At 41.5% G+C, this 14,077-nt stretch overlaps 1 protein-coding gene across 1 annotated transcript in view; it reads right to left on the bottom strand.

Moving 5' to 3' along the window:
- The window catches only part of CLVS1 (clavesin 1), a 134,265-nt gene that overhangs the window by 8,215 nt on the left and 111,973 nt on the right, over positions 1-14,077 (bottom strand). The window contains 1 exon segment of the mRNA XM_030553159.1: positions 13,911-14,076. Coding sequence (XP_030409019.1) covers positions 13,911-14,076 — 166 coding nt within the window.

The raw sequence follows: 14,077 nt of genomic DNA, 5'->3' as shown, positions 1-14,077 counted from the left end.
TGCTACAGACTCACAGCATTTAGTATTCAATAAATAATATTCTACTTGAGATGTCTTGAAGCTTTTTCTTCATGGAGTCTATTTTCCTCATCTAAACCATTGAAAGATCAAAGACACTAGTGACAGTGCTTTGCAGGAGTCTGACCTGTAATCTTGTGCATGGTCTTTCAGGACCTGTCTGTCATCAGCAGATTGGTAGAGAGTACACAATTTATATGATGAAAGAAGCAGGGTGGGAGGGTTTACAGGCCTGGATTCATGTGTTTTGAGCCAGGTGGTTCTGTCTCCATCTACCTTAGAACCTCAGAGTTACAAACACCTTGGAAATGGAGGTTGTTCATAATTCTGAGATGTTCATAACTCTGAACAAAATGTTATGGTTGTTCTTTCAAAGGTTTACAACTGAACATTGCCTTAATGCAGCTTTGAAGCTTTACTATGCAGAAGAAAAATGCTGCTCTCCATCCCAATTGGCAGCACAAAAGTTTGTTCTCACAGACCAGTTAGTTACACATTTAAATTCTATTATTTGCTTCCACAAGGGATGGCAGGCCCATTTTAAAGGCAATTTTAAAAAAAATCAGGTCCTAAATCTTTCCTCATAAATCAGTGTCTCGTATATATTGGAGATAGAGGAGGATTTGTATTGTATCAGTTGAGAATACAATTTTCATCAGTCCTCTTTCAGAGGACCACATAGCAACTCAGTTTTAGCTCTGGCATTTAGTAGAAATCAGGTGACTCCTCTCTTCAGCAGTCTGCAAAGTCCTTCAGTCCCTATAACACCTGCAAAAACTATGGCCCTGATTCAGCAGAGCACTTAAGTCTCGGTGGAGTAAGAAGAGCCTTGTTGAATGGGGACTTTAAATTGAGAGTCAATTTTTTCGCTTATTGCAGTTATGCCCCTTCCAAACCTAGCTCCCTCCATGCTACTCAACCACATAGAGTTAGGGGTGGGCACAACTGAATCCCAGAGTATGCCGTTTTTGTTCAACGAAACTGTTCAGTAAATCTGAAAGTGAAAGTGTTCAGGTTTATGAGGGGGTGGGGGCAGGTGGGCTGGAGTTTAACCCCTTAGTAGAGGGTAGCATTCACTACATGTAAAATGTTCCTGTGTAAGGCCCTGAGCTTGCAAAAAATTATGCATTTGTTAAATTTTATGCATGCAAGTAGTTCAATTGATTTCACTAAGTCTCTTCTCCTGTGTTCAGTTAAGTATGAGTGGCTTTGCAGGGTTGGAACCCCGGAGTATGTCTCATTCAGAGCTATATCTGAATGTACTTAAAAGCTATTCAGTGACCTTAGACTTCTCTACCAAACTAACCTTGCTTAGGAGAGCAAATCCAAAGTGGAAAGAAGAGTGAATCCTCATGCTCACTTCTGAAGCTTTGAGTAATGCTCAAATATGTTCTTATTATTGAAAGAGTAAATGAAAACAAGTGGGGTGATTCACTTCTTGGTGAGGATATTCTGAAGTTGGGGAAAGCCAAGAAAACCCTGCTGTTTCTCCAGTAGATTAGCCTTAATTTTCAAATGACAGCATTATGTAGGGGTATATACATAACTATGTGAGAGAGCGCAGATGCCTTTACATATTGTGTGATCATTTTAATGGGAGTACATTACAATGGGAGTACTATACAACAAGGGCCAGATTACTTTTAATCCAGTTTTATACTGCTCTAACTCCACTGATCTCAGAGACAAGGTAGGGTACAAGTGCAGTAAAACTGTGGTGATTCAGCTGCCAGGAATTTAAGAAGGCTGGATCGCACTTCTGAAAGGCTTTATAAACCAACAAAAACCCACTTCTGTACCAATAACATGCTCATGACATGCTCACCTAGAAAGCCATCTTTTCCAGTCCTATGCCTCCTTTATTTAATCTTTCCTTCCTGCTACTAACAAGCCGATATGCTGTGGCAAACATGACAGTCGTGCCAAGGTGGTTGTTTTTTTTCTCCTCAGAAGCGAGAGGCTTCAACCCTTTCAGACAGACACGCTGTAACCAATCAATTAGACCACATTGTGAAACTCTATTCATTACCTCTCGCCTCCCATCTGCTCAGTTCCCTCTAATTCTCATCCCATTTCATGAACACCTCAGGGCTGTTCATCTTCCTGTTATTTATTCCATTTGTAGAAAATAATAAGCAGGGGAAATGTTTCTGTTAGACTCTCAGCCATTAATGTTCTTATTGGCAAAGCGTGAAGGACATTTTTTTTCCCCAACATGCTATGTAACCTGTCAGGGGTGGGAGAGAAAATGGTAGTTGCACTATACAGCATGTCTCCAAAACTAAACCTCTCCAGTGGGGAGAACACCTCTTTCCTCCATTTCAGAGGACAATGGGAGTACATAAGTGATTGGTGCAGGACATAGACGTGTACATTATGGGTGATAAAAGGTGGCGACTGTATTAATACAAACACACTACAATGATTGCCTGTGGACAGCAAGATCTTGAAAGGCAAGTGGAGAAAATGCCATCTTCACTCCTTACAACCCGCATGCATGCGCACACACACCCTCCATTGGCTAAGCCCCATAAGCCCTCACCTCAGATCCCAGATGAAGATTTCCCTGTTCTATGGTATGCAGATCGGAAACATCAAGATGGCCCTGGATTTTGTGCAGTTAATATACTACTAATCACCACTACTACTAAGACTTCTTTTGAGCAAGTACTTCATCTCTCTGTACCTCAGTTTCCTATTGGTAACTAGGGTTGACAATACTTTCTTCTCTCACCCATTGCTTTGTCTATTTGGACTGTAAGCTCCTTGGGGCAAGACTGCCTATTACTCTGTGAATGTACAGCTCCAATGGGCTCCTGATGCCTCTAAATTCTATTTTGATACACACAATTATTTTGCATGTACACGGCACCTTATAGCCATAGATCTGAAGTGCTTAGATGGGAGAGCATATTATAGATAGAGGGATAATGGAAGCAAAGGAGTTAAGTGATCAAGACATACAGTGAGAAAGTGGCAGAATCAAAAATAAAACCCAGGCCTCCCAGCTTATCACTCAGTCCACTAGATAATAGCTGCAAGTGCCGACCTTTCCCTAATGGTGGACTTGGTTCCTAGCCAGTGGGATGGTGCTCACTTAATCATCATCTAGTTAACAGTTTTTCTCAGTATTCAATGTGTGAGGCCAGGCCTTATTTACTTCACTGCACTTATGTGCTGATCTGAAGACAGAATTATCAGTTTCCTCATATTCATATCCCCAGATCTGAAGACCTCTGAGTAGCTCGAAAACTTGTCTCTCTCCCCAACAAAAGGTAGTCCAATACAAGATACTACCTCACCCTCCTCGTCTCTCCACAAACATTCATGAATTTATCTTCACAACAACCCTTTGGGGCGGGAGGGGAAATTATCTCCATTTTACAGATGGGGAACTGAGACACAGCCAGAGATGAGGTCAAAGGTATCCACTAATTTTGCGGACCAATTTGAGACACCAAGGACCTGGTTTTTCAGAGTACTTAGAATATAGCACTGCATAAGTCCAAACCACAGCTCCCACAAACTTCAGTTTGCAGCACTATGAGTGCTCACCACTTCTGAAATCAGGCCCCAGGGTCTCAAGTCAGGCACCCAGAAAATGAGGACCACACAATTGTTGGCCACCTGTGAAAAGTTTGAGTTAAGTAGGTTGCTTCACATCACATAGGAACTCTGGCAGAGGCAGGGATAGAATTCAGCTCCCCATGGCACCATTCAAGAGCCTTAACCATAAGACTGTCCTTTCTCTCCCTGCAATCCCCTGTCTCATTCACCATACACATTCCAACTTCTGCAACAGATGAGACAGGGGTCCTACACACAACAGTTTCCTTCACTACACCACCCCAATTCAGCCCCAAAGCAATTTCATCCTGTGCCCAGAAGGAGGCCAGAATCCTCTGGAAAAAATAGTATGTGATGAAGTAATTAAAGCCTGTATCATAACGCACAAAGGGGCTGAATTAAGGTTACACCAGCAACCTTATTTCTGAAATCTCCTAACTTTTGAGTGGTTGACTTCACAACCTTAACAATGTTCTTTTAACATAGTTTTTGTGTCTATATAGTTTCCTAAGTTTTTAACAAAGCAAAATGAAAAAAAAAAACCCAGAAATTCCATCATGTGACATCATTTTGATACTCACATGGTTCACCAGCAGGATTGGAACCTTTAGATCTTCCGCACAGACCTCTGCTACATCAGCAGAGGAGTAACTAGAGCACTTGACAGCAATAGTAGGTCAGACTCTGTGTGGACTGGCACTACAGGAGGAGAAGACACATTTCACCAGTGGGTTTTGTGGATATTTAATGAGACTTAGGAGTCTTGGGTTCCCTGCCAGGCTGCAGAAGGGCTGTGTGCTTGAGTGAGCACAGACTCTTCTGTCCCATTCCCTCCAACGTGACCTGGTCCCAGTCTTGTCTCTTCCCCACCCATGGCTCCTTGTTCCAATTGCGTTCTCCTTGCCTACCTAGTCCAAGGCTCCACTCCTCATTTTCTCCCTCCCTACACTCACGCCCAGCCTCCTTTTGCAACTGGTTCCAGATCCCCACTGCTGGATCTCATCTGATCTGTCTTTCCCACCCCCCATCACTGGCTTCCAGGATCCTCGTACAATCTCAGTCTCCCCATTCTCACTCTCTCACCCCCACCCTGGCTGATTGTCCCAATCTCTTTGTCCAGCCAGTCCCAGTTCTCTCCCCGATCCCGATACTGCACCCAGCTCCTTCTAAGATCTGTCTCTCCTCTCCCCTGCCCCCATTCCCTCCCACAGTGGTTCCTAGGCCCAGTCTTCTTGTGCAGCCAGTCTCTCAACACTCCTTCCCCACACCTTCTCATATGACATGTTATCTTCCCATTTCCCCTACCTGCTCCCAGTCCCCTTGACCAACCAGTCCCAGCCTTCCAACTCCCACAGTTTCTCTCTCCCCAACTCCCAGCTTGGCCAGACTCCTTGTCCCAGTCTACTGCTTTCCCTCCCTCTGGGCTGGCTTTTGGTCCTTTGATATTAAAATCAGATGGCTTCCTTCTCCCTGCTGCCTGGGTGCAAGCAGGGGGGTTACTGAGAGCACAGGAGAGACAGGCTCCTTGATCTCCATTTCAGTGCCCAGCCTGGCCCAGAGCTGTTGGAAACTGCATCTACAGGAAAAGTCCAGCTTTGTTCCTATAGACCTAGACTGAAGCATGTTTCATTGTTCTCTGGGGATGGCCCAGCACTAGGAACTGACTGAGGGGGTTCAGTGAATGGAATCTTTGGAGCTTTTAGCTGCTAAAATCAAAGAACTCTTTACTGAGTGTGTGTGAACTGTGATTTTTCAAAGGGTTTGTAATTTAGTCAAATTTGGGAGGATTTTCACAGAGATTGCAAAAGGCAAATCACTGACACAAATACCCCACCCCTCCCCTGCCAAATTTCAAGTCCCTGCTCCAAAGCATGGGGGCATTTGAGCTGTTCAAAGAAAAGTTCTTAAGACTATTTTACCATCAGCAAAACAATTTTTTTCCCCTAGCTTAATACTTGGAAACAGATGAACAATTTTGGCTGAAATTTCTCTCCCAATAAAAGTCAGCCTGGCCTGGAAAATTTCAGCCCTGCTGGTTAAAGTTTGGCAGCGTTATATACAACGGAAAATAGAGTGTTATAATGGGAAGTGTCGGGCCACCTTACTAATAGGCAGTGCTACCAGCCCTGCTATAATACATCAGCTGTATTTGTCTGCACAGCTACAGTTCACCGATCACGGTAGTACTTGAGTGCTGTGTATGAATTAAAACCGCAGCCAGAGATGCCTAGGAAGGCAGCCAGTTCTCTGCCCCATTTTGGGTGTGCTCAGGATTCCTAGTATTGCAGGTGTAGTCATGGCCTGTTACTTCTGGTCACGCCTTCAGATTCCTTGCCCTCTGGTTCTTTGGGGAACCCTCTAGCGTTTCATATGCTGCCTGCCAATGATCAGTTAACAGGGCAAATGCACCGCAGCCTTTCCATTAGTTTCTGAAACTTTAGCAAAATCCAGTCACCAGTTGTAACATTTTTCAACAGCTACTAATGAGCATGGACTACTGTACATTTACAATATGCCTTCAGGTGCCTGCTTGGGTATTATGGCCTGTTTCACGCATTATGAATCACTGATGGGGAAGGAGGTGCCACAAAGAAGTAAGTAGTTTCCTCATTTTTGAACCCAAAATATGAATAGTGAAAACTAAGTGCACCTCTACCTGTATTTTATATGTTAGTTATAATGCAAGGAATAGAACTATTTTGACTTAATACTCATATGGAATATCTGTTCCCCTCCTTGCATCCCTCCAGTTGGCATGGAACAAGCCAGCTCTCAGTTAGTGAGGGGGACAAGGCAGTTGCTGTTCATGGGCAATCAGAAGCTTTCACATATTTTCCTACTGATTTTTATTAGGGCTGTGAAGCGATTAAAAAAATTAATCGTGATTAATCACACTGTTAATAATAGAATACCATTTATTTAAAGGTTTGTGGATGTTTTCTACATTTTCAAATATATTGATTTAAATTACAACACAGAATACAAAATGCAGAGTGCTCACTTCATGTTTTTGTTACAAATATTTGCACTGTAAAAATGATGAAAGAAATAGGATTTTTCAATTCACCTAATACAAGTACTGCAGTGCAATCTCTTTGTCACGAAAGTTGAACTTACAAATGTAGAATTAAGTAAAAAAAAACAAACCTGCATTCAAAAATAAAACACTGTATAATGTTAGAGCCTGCAAGTCCACTCAGTCCTACTTCTTGTTTAGCCAATTGCTCAGACAACAAGTTTGGTTACAATTTGCAGGAGATAATGGTACCCACTTATGTTTACAATGTCACCTGAAAATGAGAACAGGTGTTTTCATGGCATCATTGTAGCAAGATATTTACGTGCCAGATGCACTAAAGATTCATAGGTCCTTTTAGGCGTCCATTTTGATGACTGGTTCTGCTTGATAACAATCCAAAGCAGTGTGGACCAACTCATGTTCATTTTCACTATCTCAGTCAGATGCCACCAGCAGAAAGGTGATTTTCTTTTGTGATGGTTCAGGTTCTATAGTTTCTGCATCGTACTGATGCTCTTTTAAGACTTCTGAAAGCATGCTCCACACCTCGTCCCTCTCAGATTTTGGAAGGCACTTCAGATTCTTAAACCTTGGGTCGAGTGCTGTAGCTGTCTTTAGAAATCTCACGTTGGTACCTTCTTTGTGTTTTGTGAAATCTGCAGTGTAAGTGTTCTTAAAATGAACATGTGCTGGGTCATCATCCCAGACTGCTATAACATGAAATATATGGCAGAATGTGGGTAAACCAGAGCAGGGGACACACAATTCTCCCCGAAGGAGTTCAGTCGCAAATTTAATTAACACATTATTTTTTAATGAGTGTCATCAACATGGAAGCATGTCCTCTGGAATGGTGGCCGAAGCATGAAGGGGTATACGAATGTTTAGCATATCTGGCACGTAAATGCAAATGCCTATTCTCACTTTGTGATGACATTGTAAATAAGAAGGGGGCAGTAAATGTGAATAAACTTGTTTGTCTTCGCGATTGGCTGAACAAGAAGTAGGCCCGAGTGGATTTGTAGGCTCTAAAGTTTACATTGTTTTCTTATGGAGTGCAGTTATGTAACAAAAAAATCTGCATTTTTAAGTTGTGCTTTCACGACAAAGAGATTGCACTACGGTACTTGTATGAGGTAATTGAAAAATACTATTTATTTGGTTATCATTTGGTTATCATTTTTAAAGTGCAAATATTTATAATAAAAATAATATACACTTTGATTTCAATTACCACACAGAATACAATATATGTGAAAATGTAGAAAAACATCCAAATATTTAATAAATTTCAACTGATATTCTATTGTTAACAGTGCAATTAAAACTGCGATTAATTGTGATTAATTTTTTGAGTTAATCATGTGAGTTAACTGTGATTAATCAACAGCTCTAATTTTTATGTTGTGGTATTTTAGTGCTTCTGCAGTAACTCGGTGCTGACTGTGAGCCAGCATCAAATGAGCCCCATAAAACCAGAAGCATCTGCTGAAAGGGGATAGTAAGGTCACACTGGAGTTAATAACCAATGAAACAGTGAAAGACCTGACTTCCACAGCCTAGCCCTCAGGAGCCAGTCTGAATAAATAGGAACCCTGCCCATCTCTGCCCAGAATGAGCCCCAAGTTCAGGCTCAAAAATATTCTAAAACATATTTCTTTGTTTATTATACTGTCATAGCTTGTCATAGCTTCATAGTTAAGTACTGATTTTTTCCTTAAAGCAGGCATTCATTGTCTTTGTTAGATATGGGAAATAGAATCTATGCTTTCCAAACATACAGCTGCTTCTCTTTGAGCACTGGAGGAATTTTCTGAGACCATAGAAGATTAGATTGAGTTATATTTGTCTTGAAAATGATCCTTTAAGAAACCAAATCATGAGCGGAAAATATGAAAAAAGTCTAATATGTATTTAAAAATCAGTTTAATCTAATCTGGGGTCACAAACCCTAAAAAATGCTTTAATCATAACCATGCAGGGACAGAGGACAAAGGAATTTAGGCCCCTAAAGATGAAGACAGGGCCTACTGGAATTTTCAAAGCACTTAACTGGGTTAGGCACCTAATTGTCAATGGCTAACCTATTGAAGTGCTTTTAAAAAACCCAATAGGCATCTAAATCTTTAGGCACACAAATCCTTTGAAAATGTGGTCCTTGGTCACTATAGAGCAGAGTTAAGGATGTTTTGGTGCCTACACTGTGCATTTCCACATGTTAGCATGTCTGGATTTCTTTTAAGTGTAACTGTAATTCTGAATTTTCTGCGTTTATAATGTTTGATTTTGGGGATAATTGCAACATCCTTGCAGTGTATTTTGCAATGGCACTGGAACACTTATAAGAGTAGGGGTGCTGAAAGCAAGCCCCTTTACCCCTGTCCACCCCACCCCTCAGAGCTGTGGCCAGGAGCAGGGCTGTGTCTCCGGGAGAGGGGGACTTGGACAAGTGTAAGGGGGCCAAGGTTGGAGCCACAGCTGGGGGCAGGCATGGGGCCGGCAGCCAGGACCCCGCATAAAATGGAGAACCACTAGTTCCTGCACCTATGATATTTTGCTCTTAAATCACTGATACATGTTCTCAACCTAAACTCTGTCATAACAGTTTTTTGGCTGGGTAGTTTTGTTAAATTTCATTTCTCAACAGTTTATTTCTAAGTGGTATTGACTTTTCAGATGAGTCCTGATTGAAGGCAAGTTCCAAAGGGTGCGCTTGTGCTGACATGGGCAACAGAGAGAGAGTGGAGGAGGAGCAGTTAGCTGACAAATTGTGTTCCAGCCTACCACAAGTCAGGGATTCCCCTTCCATCACCTTTGCCAAGGATCTAGCTCACAGAGGAAGAAGTGACCCAAGACCCAGTGGTTGATAGGCAACGGCGATATAATAGAGTGGCAGGTATTGGAAACAAAAGAGATTCACATGATAGTCAGGGCAGACTACATACTGCTGCTGAACCCAAACAAGACTAAGGTGGCACTCTTGGGAAAAGGGAAGATCTTCAAAGAATTACCATCCTCTGTAACATCCCCCCGATTGCTAACTCAGTCTGCAGCTTGGAGATCCTTTTGCGCTCACTGCTAAGAGAAGTCCAAATAGCTATGGGCGGTCATTGCCATCTGTAACTGGTGTGGTGAGCATTCATGACCCATAGGCTTAATTAGTTCAACCCATTATATCTAAGCATGAAGCTACATGCCCAGAAAAAAACTCCGACTGGTACAAAATGCAGTAGCTCATTGATTAAGCAACAGAGATCTCCACGAGAACTTCAATCTGGTGCTCTGGTCTCCATACTGGCTACCTATTGAATAGAGTCCAACTCAGAGCCCATTTCTTGATATTGAAAACTCATTGGCATTGGCCCTCATTAGGTGAGCGAGAACGTCTCCTTCCATAATCACGACCTCCCACAACAGCTACATTGCTCAACCAAACAGGCTTGCCATCACCGGAGGCAGAACTTTCACGGGAGCTGGATGTAGACTGGAAAGTTCCCCCAAGAGAGATGACTTACCATATAAACACCCATATAAACAATCTAAAATCAACATAACTTCTCTTTAAGAATGAGTTGACCTTGCCATTGCTATATTAATGCTAGTTTTCATGTTTTATTACCTTGTTTATTTCAAACTTCATTGAGCTGAATCTTAGTAAACAGATCAAATCTGAATGGATTTTGTTGTTGCTGCCGCTGTTCTGGCTATTACCCTCATTATCTGGAGTCATCAGCAGTTTTGCTGTGTTTTCCATCTGTTATTCAGTATTAGGGCTCTGGTATTTTTCCATGGTATGAGATAATTTCAGAGGATGGGGCTATCATTTCCATTTGTTATGATTTTTTCTCAGTGTGAGTGCTTGATTTCCGCTCAGGTCCTTAGCTGGACCAAAAGGAAACACCAGATGGTTTGATTAAGACCCTGTTCACACTATAATATTTGCCAGGTCATGAAACTGCTTTCAAAATCATTTTAATTCCTAGGCTCAAGAACTATTTTCTATGCTGTTTTTTAGAATGTTTTCCTCATTTATACAAACTGGCATTTGCTAGCATTATTTGCTAAAATAAACATGAAATTGTTTACAAGAACAGATCTTGTGCAGTTTCATGGTACTGGGAAAAAAAACTGCTGCGGATGGGGGAGGGAGGTACTGTTGTGGTCTCATTGCTAATTAGTATTCCAAAACTCAGCTCAGTTCTGCATATCTGAAGCAGCTCATGTACCTGTTTTTTCTTCATTGTATCTCTACCATTTGCCATCATCCGAGACTTTCTCGGGTATTTTCTTGTCTCTGGTGTTATGTAATTTGATATGCGCAGTATGTTTTTCAGGTGAGAATGCAAGGTCTATTTTACTAATCTCTCAAAGGTTTTCTGTCAGCTTTGTATTAACTTCATGAAATGAAGTAAGACCATATTTTGGTTAGTTGGTCTCTGATTCCATCTGTCATAAACAGATAGCTAAGGGTTAATGTCTCTTTCACCTGGAAAGAAGTAATCTAAACCACCTGACCAGAGGACCAATCAGGAAACAAGACTTTTTCAAATCTAGGTGGAGGGTTTGTAGTATGTGAGTCTTTTGTCTTGAATCTTTCTCTCTCGGCTATGGGAGGACTTCTGTTTCCTGCTTTCTAATCTTCTGTTTCCAAGTTGTAAGTACAAAATATAGTAAGGCAGTAAGGTTTCTATTGGTTTTCCTTTGTATTTACATGAATATAGTTGCTGGAGTGCTTTGAATTGTATTCTTTTTAAATAAGGCTGTTTATTCAATATTCTTTCTTAAGGCAAATGACCCTGTATGTGTCCCTATCAATCCAGAGAGACCATTTTTATGTCTTTTTCTGTCTTTTTATATAAAGCTTTCCTTTTCCGCCCTGTGGAGTTTTTCTTCTAGTGGGGAACTCAGGGAATTGAGTCTGTACTCACCAGGAACTTGGTGGGAGGAAGAAGTCAGGGGAAACTCTGGGTGTGTTAGATTTACTAGCTTGATTTTGCATTCCCTCTGGGTGACGAGAGAGGTAATTCTGTTCTCCAGGACGGGAATGGGGAGGGTGGAGTCCCTCTGTTAGATTCACAGAGGTTGTGTCTGGTATCTCTCCAGGAGCACCTGGAGGGGGGAAGGGAAAAAATTATTTCCCTTGTTGTGAGGACTCAAGGCTTGGGTCTGGGGTCCCCAGGGAAGGGTTTCGGGCGGGACCAGAGTGCCCCCAAAACACTCTAATTTTTGGGTGGTGGCAACAGTACCAGGTCCAAGCTGGTAACTAAGCTGGAGGTTTTCATGCTAACCCCCATATTTTGGACGCTAAGGTCCAAATCGGGACTAGGTTATATGACACATCTCTTGGTGGTTCTTTTCGATCCGTAGTTCTTGCTTGTTTTCTCAATGTAAATGGTATAAAGTCCTCTGAAGGAATGGAGTAGGCATAATGTTTCACATTTACAGTACAATACAGTGGGAGGGGTGTGCTCAGGTTGGCTCAAATATTGTGCTCAGTGGCTCAAAATTCCCTCCTGCCCCCACCAGCTGTAGACTGTATTCTCTATTCTCTTACAGGAGAGTTCAGTTATAGTAGCCTTTACATATTGCTCACGCGCTGGCATTATCACATCTGTTTCAAGTTGCTGCAGTTTGAACTACAGTTCATTACTGCCTTTATCTATGACCAAAACATGAGGCACTACAACTACATACATTTAAAAAAAAAGAAAGGGTGAAGGGGCTCTGATTAAAATACCCTCACTATTGTGTACATGGAAGTGCATGCATTTACATGCCCCCCCCATTTTAAGCGAATATTTTGAATAGCGGAAGGGTCCTGTAATAATAATAACCTGGAAATGTCCACTACGTGCATCCGACGAAGTGGGTATTCACCCATGAAAGCTCATGCTCCAAAACATCTGTTAGTCTATAAGGTGCCACAAGACTCTTTGCTGTAATAATAATAGTTAGCATATGTTTATATCACTTTGCGTTTTCATTGGCCATATAACCAACTAGTGTCTTTATAGATGATATATTTTAGTTCAACTGCAGATTATTGGGCTGAATGCATTCCTGGGTGAAACCTCATAGCATGTTTTACACAGGAGACTGGACTAAAAGAAATCATCACTGTTCCTTTCAGCCTTCAAATCTATGATTCTGTTAGGATCATCTTTTCTTTTGTTCCTTTGAAAATAGTATAATGACTAAAAGTGTCAGATATTTTTTTTTTAGCCACTCTCTAAGCATGCAACAGGTGTTGGTCATCTGATAAAATCTAAACAAAATCATGTCTTGAGTTAAAAGAGACAAGATTTTATGATGCCTGTGGAGAAGCAGAGCTTTACTGAGAGGAGAAAAAGAGTGATTAAATTATTTTAATAGGGGGAAAATCTCACTTGTATGAAAAAGGGAGATTTAAGATCAAGAAATCACTTACTCCTGGAAAAACACTGATGACAACTATAACGTTTTGTTCCGAGTTAAGAACATTTCAGAGTTACGAACGAGCTCCATTCCTGAACTGTTTGTAACTCTGAGATTCTACTATAGCTACAACAGTATAGGTCTGTGTAGTGTAGACCAGACCTCAGAGTGTGGTATCATCCAGCACAGGCCCTACAATGACACTCAGAAATCCACAAACCTCACTATTCTGTATTGGTTCCCCCTCCAGTCAATTAGTGCATATTAGTGAGCTTTGTGGATTTAAAAATGACCATTTTAAGCTTTGGAAGCACTAAACACAATCATCAGATCTAAAAGTAAAGGTCTTCCTGTACGCTTAAGAGACCAGCTTTACTAGCTGAACAGATAATGGGTAGTGACTGGATAGGCACCTAAAGGAGACTATTCATTTTTAGAGGGCTATGGTGCTTGTTATACACCAGCTACCAGAAGTACATTACAGGGAGCTAAAATCTATCATTGACAAGTGTGATCAGAATGTACCAAAGCAACAGCTGTGAATGTAAAACAGAACAGAAATATTCCTGTATATTATGCCGTGGAAATGGCATTCCACTGTGACCTTTTTCATTGAATACAGTGTAAAGGGTCTAATTAATTTCAACTTGTTTTTGTTCACAATCATTCATAATCAGAGAAGTAATTATGGTCCTGCCAAGACACTGGCCTTTCACTGCCACATAGTAATCACTCTTCAGGCTAAAGTGCCCCTTATTTTCAGCTTCAGCAAAATAAGCTCCTGCCTCTTATTAAATTGGGTTAGTCCAGCCATTAGACTGGTGATGACTTAAATACATAACCTATAATGTAAAACAACAGGACAAAATTTGCACTCGTGGCCAGTTCTCACCTTGTCATGTGTTTCGGTGAGCACCCCCTCTCTAGGTTGGAGGATGAGTGCTTCACATGCATCGCGTTGTAGGAAGTGTGAGTGTATTCGTTTTCATCACTGTAGTCAGGACCAAGTAATGTCCGAGCCCAAGTTCCCATGTCATAAGGAGGAAGCGTACCTCCAAT

The sequence above is a fragment of the Gopherus evgoodei genome, chromosome 2, assembly GCF_007399415.2.
Source record: "Gopherus evgoodei ecotype Sinaloan lineage chromosome 2, rGopEvg1_v1.p, whole genome shotgun sequence".
Classification (NCBI taxonomy): domain Eukaryota; kingdom Metazoa; phylum Chordata; order Testudines; family Testudinidae; genus Gopherus; species Gopherus evgoodei.
This window is presented reverse-complemented; position numbering and strand designations above follow the sequence as displayed.